Genomic DNA, 12,966 nt, shown 5'->3' on the forward strand with positions numbered 1-12,966 from the left:
GTTCCTAGGTAAGTCCGAATAATACCAAAGTGAATGGCCGTGTAATCGAATCTAGACTTATTCGGATTACGTGAGTGTAAAGACATTCTGCATCAATAAGAATCCAACGGTTCAACTGAGTTTGTTCCAGAAATCGAGATAAAGTGAACGAAGTGTAGTGATACTATCATCAATGTGAGTAAGTTTACGGGCTTCAACAAAAGAGAAATTTCGACCAACAGAATTCCAAATGAACGTTCAGAATATGCAATTAATTTTTGAAACAATAGAATAACGGATACTTGCATTGGTTGTTGTATGATTGAAACTCGAATTCAACAATCTCAAATAAATAGAATCATAAAAATGATTTGTCAACTATCGAACCAATAAACGAGTAAGATAAAATCAAGGTGTTGACATTGTTGAGTTGCAATGATACACCGAAATGAAATATAAATGAACCTGGTGTATCATCGTCGTAATACATAGTTGTATTTAGACTACTTAAATGATGTGTCAATCGAAAAGCATACATAGTTTCGTGTGAAACGGTTGATCACGATTAGCACAAGCTACAAGTTTATACCGACGCCATGAGGTGTCGTAATGAATGAAATAATTCAATAATAACGGCGATCAAACAAGTATCACCGTGTTTTGCATGAAACGCTCGATCATGATTAGCCCAAGCTACAAGTTTATACCGACACCACAAGGCGTCGTAGTGATTGAAATAATTCAATAATAGCGGTGACCGAACAAGCACCACCGTGTTTCGAAATTAGATGTAAGGTTCAATTTGAAGTAAATCTGAATTTTTGTTCCAAACAAATCTCATAGGATTTCCAACTGAAAATGAACAAATAAATACTATTTTTCGATCGAAGATGAAAAGTAATGAATATCACAAAATGTTCGATCGATGATGAAAGAACCGTTAAGAGGTACACCGAAATATGACATGAACTTGTGTACCATTGTCTTAATACACGATTGTATTAAGACTTCTTTAATATGAATAGTCAGCAAAACGGATTTAGTATAAATAAACAAATAAATAATTAAATCCGTACATGATGTGTGAAGACGAGATTAGCGCAAGCTTCAAGTTTGTGAGAACATCACCATATGTTGATCGTGATCAAGAAAACGATTTAATGAAGTCGAAGACCAAACAAGCCTGTTATGGTTCAAAACAAATGAAGTGCTTGTTGGAATTATTTTGAATATGATGGCCTCAATCCATCATATGGAATCTTGAATCGAATATATATTACGAGCAAGTTCAAACAATTGAACTTGGTAGAAACACAATCCAACAATGATTATACGTATCAACAAGAAAGTTTCGGCATGGTTACAACGAAAGAACCATGTATGTAACTAGAAAGGAAAAGGAGTTTTCCAATAAATTCGTCGACTCGATATCAATGAATCAACACTTAATCAATAACGTAGGTTATCTAGATCACAATGCAAAGACTGAGTATAGCGAAATAATATTTGAACCATCGATAAAACAACAATTTCGAGTGAAGCCCCTTGATGGTCTTCACGAATCAAACGAACCACATGTGCAACAAACAATGCATGTGTATCGGATGAACTTGTCAAGAAATGAAACAATTGAGTGTTCGCTATCATGAAATAAAATCTTCGTGGTGCGATGACCATTAGGGGGAGTAGAAATGCGAAAATCTACTCACTATATGCAAGAGGTCGAGATATCAACAAAGAAATTTAAGGACTTTACCTGGAATTTCGTGTGATGACCAGTTGTTGAGCGACATTACCACGAAATGTTCATCTTGACGTAATCGCCATTTAGGGAGTGGGGAGATGTGAAGACTTGTAGTTTCTATTGCGATGCCAATAATTGTGTTTTCCATTATTTTGCGAAGCCCTCGCTTGAACGTACCTTGGCGTGATTCGTGTCGCTTGCAAGATCACGTGGCACATCGCCGCATTTCGATCAGCAGATCTATCGCTGATGGGGTTAGCATCGTTGTTGTCGTGCCCAATCATGTTTTCCAAAGGCCTTGCCTCCAAAGTCGTGTGTTATGTACTTTGACATCCGCTGACGTAAAGTTTAAGTTTCACATATAGTTGCGCAATGGCGTTTCGTTCCACGTAGGTTACTTGCTCGGGTAATTAAAATAGCATAGACAATATAGGTAATGGCGTTTGCCCTAGTTAATAATCGTGGCTCCTACATGAGGACCTTTAATGAATTTCGTCATAAGTTTTCCACAGGTCCTAAATGTGTGTTACCACAACTCTCAAAGTCTTGCTTTATGTGTGTAATTGTTTCGTGTATTGTGTATCGACACAACATTTGTATATGTTTAAAATCAAAACAGTTGACTCATTGTTCTTGGCAACGGTTGGAACCCATATTCGAGTCTTAGGCGTTCTGTACGTGTTCAATTCTTGATATCTAAGTCCCCAGAGGAGAGTGAGGTTAAAGCCTAGGTATCACTACAGAAACCTAATTCGCTGAAACCTATAGCTCTAATACCAATCTGTCACACCCGGAAATATCAGAGCTGGCGTGACTGGACCGGTATCTTCATTGCACAGCGGAAGCAAACAAGCTAAGACTTCTAGAAAATGAACGCCGCTAAGTACTCGAATTCCCATGGGTTCTTCTATTCCAACCATTCCATAGTTTTGAAAATGCAACCTGAGAAAGAACATGCGAAAAAGTCAACATAAAGTTGAGCGAGTTCATAGTTTGTTTTGAAAAGATTTAAAAGAAATCTTTTTGATAACCGGTTTCAAAGTTGTTGAGAAAATATATTAAAATTATTTTCTTGGCATGATATATGAAAAATTGTGAGTCTAGCCCATAATAGTCTTTGTACATTGCACGAGAGAGATAGTGGGCCGAGCCCAAACGAACCTTTATAAGCAGGATCAGCGCGTCCTCTTACTTAGGTATAACTTGAAAACGTTACCAAAGTTTGTAAATCCATGTATTTGTAAGTTTACATCAAATGAATCTTAAAAACATTTAAAAGTTCAGTTTATAAGTAGGTATGTAATGCGTCCATGAACATGTTGATCATTAATGTGTAGCTAAGACATTAATATGTGTGCCGACATAGGAAGCACTCAACCCGGTAGACGATTTAAGTGTCGATTCACTTCGACAGGGACACAAAAGCACTCTAAGTGGCCGCACAAGGACCGTGAGTGGGGCTCGCCCGTACCCGATAGATCTACCCCCTGTTCCGTGGTCCTTAAAAGGATTAATGGTGCCTAAGTTAGCGCCTATTCGCACGTGATCCAAGAGTTCATTCCATAGCTTAATCATACCCTAGTTAATATGTATTTCAAAAGAAAAAAAGGGACATAAACCCATTGGGTTGTCTCGTTGTTCGTACGCAGAACAACCCAGTCCCATTGTAGTAACTAGGATATTCCTGTTACTAGTCATGAAAATCATGCACGTTTGCGAAAATACGCGTTTGTTTTGTAAAACCGGTATGTTTAGTATAAACCTTTCGTAAACCTTTCGAGTTCGTTGAAATTCGTTTGCAACATGGTTTATAAATATGTGTTTTCGTTCATCGAAATAGTGTTTTCTTTTGCAAAAACTTGCATGTCTTTCCACCCCCGAAAATATTTATAAAAATGTAAAACCGTAAAAAGTGGGGGTTATGAACTCAGCTGATGCACAAACAAATGTGGCAACGCAAACCGTAAATGGCAAGGTCCGTGTCTGTGTGAACCATCCTATTTGTGCCCTAAAGCATAAAGGACATCTCAAGGTCTATACAATGCTTCAAGCATCCAAGTTGGTTATGTGTCAAGTTCACCTAACTAACTAGACTCGTTGTGAATACTTAAAAAATATGAACGTTTGAAACATATGTTTGGGTCTACTAAAATATATATAATTTTAGAGCTACAAAAGAATATATATATATATATATATATATATAGTTCATATTTTTAGCGTTTCCAAATTCCCTTCACATGTCCAAGATTCTTCTTTATTAAGCATTTACCAAATCCATGAACATATTAGTTGGTACATTAAGTTTTTCTCCCCAATTAATAAACAAATCACCAACATACATACGTTTGATAAGCCTCATGACTGATAAAAATATGTCATCTAGTGTTTTAGTAAAAGATAGCCAAGTTAGCAAAGGTTTTTAGTTCTTATTTTTAACAACTCTATACAACTACAACCGTTGGGTGAATCCACACAACATAGCACTAGATTATAAAAGATCTAAAGTTAAGGTAGTGATTATTACTAAAAGCGAATAACGATGAAGCATGAAAGCTTGCAAAAACACTTGATCTTTCTTGCAGACACCCTAAAATATCCTTGGAAACCTTGATCTTTACTTAGATTATGAAGGAGCACTTGGACAAATTTAATTGTATATGTATGTGTGTTGGTTGAGAGATAAGAGGAAAAAGAGAGTCTGATGTAATGTTGTTGTAGGTGACAAAAATGAAGAATATATAGTTTTGCAAATGGGATCTAAAATATCTAAGCCTTACAACACAATTGAGAAAAAAATATATATATATACTAAATAGGAAAGTATGGAGGGTTTTTGATGGGATTTTCGCTAGATAGGGTATGGGGTGGAAGCTATCATGTTTAATCATTCAAACTATAGGATGATGTATGTATGTATCTATGTATGGGATGAATAGGTAGACTAGAGATGGGGCATGACTTTTGGTCGTACCATTGGATGGGGAAGAGATAGCAATGAAGAATTGATATACCCAGGTTGATTATTTTAGTCAAGTGGTTATTCAGTCTAAAGGTCGTTCTTATTAGGTGTGTAAAATACCCACTTAATTATACCTCCTAGCTACTCATTTTTTTATATAAAAAATGGCAATATAGATATATGAATGTGCCGGGTGTACAAAAATATGTAATCATATGTTTGTATTTGTGTCATGCTATCCGCGTGCCGCAAATATAATTTACAATTTACGCGTCAAAAACTTTAAATAATAACAAATATATATATCTAAATATATATTTATAGTATTACACGCTTAATAATACTATAGAGTGGTTTCCCAAGTATTTAGAAAATTATCATCAATGTTCGTGTTTGTCGGGTTAATTCGTGTGTGACCCGATAATTTTATAAAAATTATCAAATGTAGAATGTGTCACAAATAGACAATGCTATGCATGTGATGATCCACTTAAAAAAATTAAGTCTAATACATAAGATCACGATATGTGTGAGATTAGGAGGGTTTTATACTAGGGTTTTGTGGGTTGGGCCCAAGGCCCATTAGCCCGTTCCTTGCGTTTTGTGCGGCCCAATTGCATTTTCGAGACCCGTTTTCGAACCCGAACTTCGTATAATGTCGTAGAATAAAATTTTGGGTCATAAGTATGTAAAATAGTGTCGGTAGTCGATGTTTGACGCGTTCGTTCGTTGGTCGCGGTAAATCGCGTAAAAGCCCCGTTTGTCGTTTCTTATCCATTCTTCGATCTGATTTCGACTACGAATAATATAATTCGAAAAAGAAGCTAACTATATCGTAATATTTCAATTTTGAAGGAAATATGCGAGTCCAATGTTTCCGTTTTATAGTCGGTGCGTTACTGCGATCGCGTTTTTTTTTTCGTTCACGTACGCGTTTTGTGACGTTCGAGAGCACAATAATTCCGTAAAACGAAATCCATATGTTTAAATTATATGTATAAAGTTCGTATTTGTCGGCGTTGTCCATATTTTGCCCGGTGTCAGTTCGTTATCGTTTATTGTTCCATAGATTTCTCTAGAAATCACTATACGCGCACTGTACCGTCTGATAAGTGTTCCTAGGCATTCCAATAGCCCAATTAAGCTAATTCATGTCTTAAACACTATTTGTTATCGCCTAAACATTTGTTAATCGCGTAATTAGAAGCCGTTAATTACCGGTTGTCACATGCGCGATGCAGTGGGAAATACAGACATTTCCACGTTGTGCATTGTTCTGTTGGTTAGATTATTATCCTCAACTGAAATCGAGGTCATCGATTAGTTTTTTATTAACCAATTCGTTTTTAGTTAATCGGTTTGGTTTATTTAGTTAGATTGACGGTTTTTTGTTTGATTCATTTAACTTGGTTAATAGCCAAAACTAAACTTGGGCTAAAACTTTTGAATAGAAATACATGAAATATAGATATAAAAACATGAAATGGATGTATAAATACATAAAAAGAGGGTATAAATATGAAATACATCAACTGAAGGTATAAAAACTATAAATATATGAGAATGTGAATGGTTTCGTTCAGTTAATTTTGGTTAAATGAGGGTAAAAAAATCGATAACCTTTTTTTGGTTAATTTGGGTTTCGATAAGGCAGTTTTTGGTTGATTTCGGTTCCGTTTCAGTTAGCGATTCAGTTATTACTCAACGTTAGACACAGTTAATCACGTAACACATCATTTTTTTAATTAAAAGGACTATAGCAATACTATACTCAAATTAAACAGAATAAAATACTCGTTTATATGGTGTAACTTAAAAAAAAAAAATATTAACGTAGTAAAAAGTTACGACCTTTTAAAAATCAGGGGGGGGGGGAGTTTGTTTTTTATAAGAGAATAAAGTATAACTACTAACTAATTATCTATAATTTTGTTAAAGATGAGAGATTAAAGTGTAATCTAGATGAGATGATTAAATTAACAGTATTTAATCACTTGACATTTTGTAGCTATTAAAAATTATGGGATAATGACTAAGTATGTTGGACTTTAGCCACTTGTACACTAAGGCATTATCTACTTGTACGTTTTAATCCACACGTCAATACTGACCAAGACGACTATCGAAACGTCGAAAAAAATGAGAAGGTCGTCACGATATTTTTGGATTTAAAAAAAAACGTTTATAAGATATGACAAGAATACGTAAAATTATTATAAGTTTGTTGCGGAGGGGGAAAATGTAACTAATTAACTATAATTATGTTAAAACTCGGGGATTTAAGTGTAATAAGATGGAGGACTAAAATATACACTTATTTTAGGGGTTTATTTATAAATTAAGAGGAAAAAAGTTCTTTTTTGAGTATCTTAAAATGTCTCCCCCCCCCCTCCTTGCATTATAATAAAGTATAGATTAACTAGTTATTATTACCATTGAAAGAATAAACCCTTATTCATCGTGTGTGTGTGTGTATATATAGGGGATGGTTCAAATGAAAACCACTTTTATTGCGAAAACTCGAAAACTAACTAAAAAAACCTAAAAAACACACAAATTTTTTTTCAATTTTTTTATTAAAATCGCTAGTTTTTTTATTAAAAAAAACTTTTTTTCAAAAAAAAAAAAATTGTAGTGCACATGTGTAATAATTCACATGTGTAGTACACATACACATGTGCACTACATTTTTTTTAAAGTTTTTTTATATAATTTAAATAGCGAAAATTGGTATTAAAAAATTGGTATGTTTTTTTGACTTTTTTAATTAGTTTTCAAGTTTTCGCGATAACTAGTGGTTTTTATTTGAACCTTCCCATATATATATATATATATATATATATATATATATGTATGTATATATATATATAGGGGAGGGTTATCTTGGGAACGCTAAATATTGCGAGAACCGTGAGAACGAATGAAAAAACCAATCAAAAACAATTTTTTTTATACAAACCTCATTGTAATTAAGATACAACATCAAAACAAGAATTTATAAGATCAAATAATTCATTTCTCGTTTCAAAATCATTCTTTTTAGATTTTTTACACATGTGTAAATATAGCAGATTTACACATGTGTAAATGGCAAACTTACACATGTGTAAATTTTCTTTATTTATGAATTCACGTAAATTTAAACGTGTAAATTGAATTTCTAACATTGTATTCGAATAATAATGATAAGTGTAGAAAAAAAAATTTGAATTTGAATTGTTTTTGACCAAGTTCTCATGGTTTTTTCATTTGTTCTCACGGTTCTCACAATATTTAGCGTTCTCATTTAAACCCTCCCCTATATATATATATATATATATATATATATATATAAACCTAATACTATAAATAGTAATATTATTATTTTATTTTAATTATTATTATATATTATATTATATTATATTATATTGGGTAAATTACTTTTTGAGTCCCTGTGTTTTATAGGTTTTAACTAGTTGAGTCCAAAAGCAAAAAGTTTAACGACCTGAGTCCCTATAAGCATTTTCCTTAACCATTTGAGTCCAAATTTCTAACACTGTTAGAATTTTTTGGTTAAGTATTATAAAATGACCAAAATACCCTTATAGTTAAAAAAACTAATTTTTTGTTAGATTTCTTTCTCTCTCAGTTGTATCTCCCTTTTTCTTTAAATTCTGCATCTCTCTCATCTTTCTCTCTCTCTAAACCACCTCCATCCCTCAACCACAAAACACCATCACCACCACTGCAATTCCACCGTCACCCCCACACCACCACTTCAACTCCACCGTCACAAAACTCTTTAGGCAGGGAACAAAAAAATAAACGATTCAATAAATTATCCCCATTTGTTGAAGACGAAATAAGTCATATTTTACAAATAAAAAAGTCAGTATCATCTATAAATCCTTACAACTTCATCTTCATCAGTATCATCAAAATATGACTTTTACTTCATCTTCATCAGTATCATAAGTAAATCCTTACAACTTGTATTAGTAAGCAAAATAAAAAGTCATATTTTACAAATAAAATTAGGGCTTAAACAACCAAAAAGTCAGATTGATGCTCAAACATCTATCTACCCACAATTGTATGAACGACTTTCTTCACTCCAAATCCAACACCAAATTCTTCTAATAAATCTACAAAATTCCAGAGCTGCAATTGTTTTTGAAGCCGCTGAAGATCTTGTTCTTGAAGATCTGATGTTAAAAATTGTTTTTGATTCTCCCAAATCTCACCTACCAAAATTTCCTTAGTCACCTTCGTTCAAAAAATTTACTAACAAAAACTTTTACACAAACAAATGACACAATTTTCAAAAAGTTACACACAAATTCAAACATTAACAAAATTTTGTACACATAAAGCATCAATAAAATGAGAGAGACGAGAAACAAGACCTTCCGAGGACCGAAGAGAGCGTGCGAATGTGATCATCTTCGAGTTCTTTGTGTTGAGGTCGATCGGTGTAGACGATATGGACTGCTGCTTCTTCTATTGTTGCTGATACAGATGCAGGAATAGATGAATCGGTTTCTGCCATTGATGATGATGATAATGAGGAGGAGGAGGAAGATGAGAGATAGGGTGTTGTTACATGATGATAATAGGGTTCAATTAGCCATTTTTATAGAAAGAAAGAGATAGGTTGAATTCTGGATTTTTTGTGGTTGGGGGATGAAGGTGAGAGATATAAGAGAGAGAAATATTTTCTTTTATTTTTTAATTATAAGGGTATTTTGGTCATTTAACAATACTTAACCAAAAAAATTCTAACAGTGTTAGAAATTTGGACTCAAATGGTTAAGGAAAATGCTTATAGGGACTCAGGTCGTTAAACTTTTTGCTTTTGGACTCAACTAGTTAAAACACATTAAACACAGGGACTCAAAAAGTAATTTACCCTATTATATTATATTATATTATATTATATTATATTATATTATATTATATTATATTATATTATATTATATTATATTATATTATATTATATTATATTATATTATATTATATTATATTATATTATATTATATTATATTATATTATATTATATTATATTATATTATATTATATTATATTATATTATATTATATTATATTATATTATATTATATTATATTATATTATATTATATTATATTATATTATATTATATTATATTATATTATATTATATTATATTATATTATATTATATTATATTATATTATTATATTATTATTATATTATACTATATTATATAGTTATATATTATTATATTATTTTTAAACAAACCTAATAAATAGTAATTTAATTATTTTAATATTATTTTCTTTATTATTTTTCTTAACTTCAATGATTTTTTTTTGGGTTGGGATAAATGTTATCCGATATCATTTGCTCATACCTGATCATGGGTACCGTAAAAACAACAACGATATCGTACAATTTTTTTGTTGATTTTCTTCAACTTTTAATGATTTCTTTTTTTTTTAGTTTCTGGGGTAGGGATGAGCTTGGTGCCAACCGATACCGAATCGGTACCGGTACCGAAAATACCAGTTACGAAACCGTTATATGAAGGTAAAAAACGGTACTAGGAACGCCAAAAGTCAGTACCGAATTGATACTTAAGATCTTTCGGTTCGGGAAATTCGATACCGGTACCCAGTACCATTTGCTCATCTCTGACCATGAGTTTCATACGAACAATATCATTACCATAAACTTTTTTGGTTTATTTTCTTTCGGTTATCTTTTAATATTTTTTTCTACATTGTCTTTTTATTTTTGTTAGCGATTCCGTACACAACGTGTTTGTAGTGATTTCAAAACACATGTAAACACACAATATGGTGATTCTAGTTCAACGGAAATCAAAACAAGAAAACCTTCTCTTCAATCCATCACAAATTAACCTCTCTAAGGGTAGGCGGTATGGTATCGGTGAACCCAGTCGGGGATTTGAGTCATCGATCGGTGACCACACTGTGGTGATGAAGGTGTTCAATGAGTGGTGATTCGGTGAGGGTATTCGGTGTATAGTCACCGTTTTGATTGAGTGGTGTGATTGAGTGAAATTTGACCATTAAAGAAAAACTAGCCGTTTTATAAAAAAAAAAATACAACTTTTCCTTATAAAAACAATACCATTCAACATCATTTTTCACCATTTTCTTCTCCATCCAACTCTATTTTCTAAAAAAATTCACTTCTTCTATTTTTCCAATGGATGATATACCACCGCTATTCATTCCAATTGATATTAGTGAAGACGATGATTCTTCCTCGAGCGATAGTAGTTTAATTTTTTTTTTCCAAAATCTTATTAACGAAGCCGCTGAACTGGAAGACATGGGCACTTCTAGAAAAAGGAAACCTGTCCGTCGAGATCGAGTGAAATGTCACGAAAACCTTATGAGATATTATTTTATCGAGGAGCCCGTATTCAACGAAGAGGATTTTCGTCAAAGGTTTCGTATGTCGAAAAGGTTGTTTTTAAAAATTTTGAGTGACGTGCAAGCGAATAACTCGTGGTTTCAAGACACCGTGGATGCGAGTTTGAAGAAGAGTTTTACACCGATGCAAAAAGTTACTTCGGCGATTAAGCAGCTAGCAACCGGTAACGCTCCAGACAAGTTCGACGAGTATTTGAATATGTCCGAAAGGACTTCCCGAGAAAGTCTAGAAAATTTTTGCGAAACAGTATGTAATTTATACGCTTCCGAGTTTTTACGTAGACCTACTAGCCACGACGTTGCGCTCTTGTACCAAGCTCATGAGGAGAAACATCACCTTCCTGGGATGCTGGGTAGTCTTGATTGTACAAATTTTGTTTGGAGAATGTGTCCAACGGAGTCGCGGGGTCAATATATGAGGGGGGTCACAGTCACCCGACAGTTATGCTCGAAGCGGTGGCCTCTCAGGATTTGTGGATTTGGCATGCTTTTTGTGGTCCACCAAGTTCACAAAACGACATCAACGTGCTCCAACAATCTCCGTTATTTCTTACTGGACGAAATGGAACTGCACCAAAATGCCCATTTTACGTGAAAACCACTTGTACAAGCGTGGATACTATCTTACCGATGGAATCTACCCTACTTGGTCCGTGTTTGTGAAATCATTTCTGTATCCTCACATTGTGAAAGAAAAGAAGTTCAAGAGGCAACACGAGTGTCACACCCCAACCGATGGCGGAATCATCGGGGCGCGGCACTGAGCGAAACTGTCACACCCCAACCGATGGCGGAATCATCGGGGCGCGACACCGAGCGAAACAGATTGTTCAAAGAAATTCCATAACGACTAAATTACCGAATAGTTTAAATATCATGTCCCATACCATGACCCATAAGATAATATAGTTATTACAGACATAAATATTCTTCAAACAAAAACATGTTCCGACAACTCAGATTTAAATAAAATAAATTGTCTTTGTTTCTAGACTCTTTCCTAGCCTCGATTTCACAGCAAGCCAAGCATTCTAACAACTTAAGCACCTGCCACATACGTTAAAGTAAAAGTCAATACACATAGTGTAAAGGTGAGCATACAAGTTTAATAGATATAATAAAGTTCGAAATCTTTTACGCATAACCAACACGTACACAGCGTGAAATGAAGCACGTAAGTTGATGTGGAAAAACTAGTTCAACTAATTAAACTAAAATTACCCTAAATTAAGACTCAAGTAATAAAAATCTAGACTCTTTAACCTGACTAAACTACTCACCGGCAAGTGTACCGGTCGACTCTAGCACAGAAAAGTAAGTCCGGATGTCGAACCCACAAGGACTCTAATGAATTACGTTAACGACTCTATTTAGATTAGACACTGACACGACTTAATAATTGTTGTGTTTTAAGGGGGGTTTTTACTAAAATCCTAAAATTGCACTTAAAATGAAATTAAACTAAAGTACGAACGAAGACTAGGGTTTTACTTCAGATGAGATTAAGGACTACCTAGACTTGAATCCAGTTGAACTATGAATGGACTTCTAACGGTTTTATTGTTGTATGGAGCCGGGATCGTAAAATACTAAACCTTAAGGTATTTCAATGCTAAGACTTCCCGACCCTTCTCAGGAAGAAACCTAGGAAACCCTACAAGGCTGTTATGAATACCGACTGTTAGATTTCCTCTCAGTCCTCTAACGATTCTAAAAGTGCCCTAATATGACTATCTACCTCTCAGCGTGACAATCTAAGGCAATTCTAGGTTCTGATTTGGTTTACTAGACACGAATGCAATTAGGGAACTAACGTCAACTTCTCTCAAAATCTAATTTAGCTATATACTGCACCGAGACCTA

At 33.7% G+C, this 12,966-nt stretch overlaps 1 protein-coding gene across 1 annotated transcript; it reads left to right on the plus strand.

Annotated features, from left to right (window-relative positions):
* The first annotated feature begins 10,873 nt into the window (after positions 1 to 10,873).
* LOC110875896 lies at positions 10,874 to 11,698 on the plus strand. The gene has a single exon (XM_022124092.1). It carries the CDS (start codon positions 10,874 to 10,876, stop codon positions 11,696 to 11,698), a length of 825 nt encoding a protein of 274 aa, XP_021979784.1.
* Positions 11,699 to 12,966: the final 1,268 nt, after the last annotated feature.

The sequence above is a fragment of the Helianthus annuus genome, chromosome 9, assembly GCF_002127325.2.
Source record: "Helianthus annuus cultivar XRQ/B chromosome 9, HanXRQr2.0-SUNRISE, whole genome shotgun sequence".
NCBI classification, from domain to species: Eukaryota; Viridiplantae; Streptophyta; class Magnoliopsida; order Asterales; family Asteraceae; genus Helianthus; species Helianthus annuus.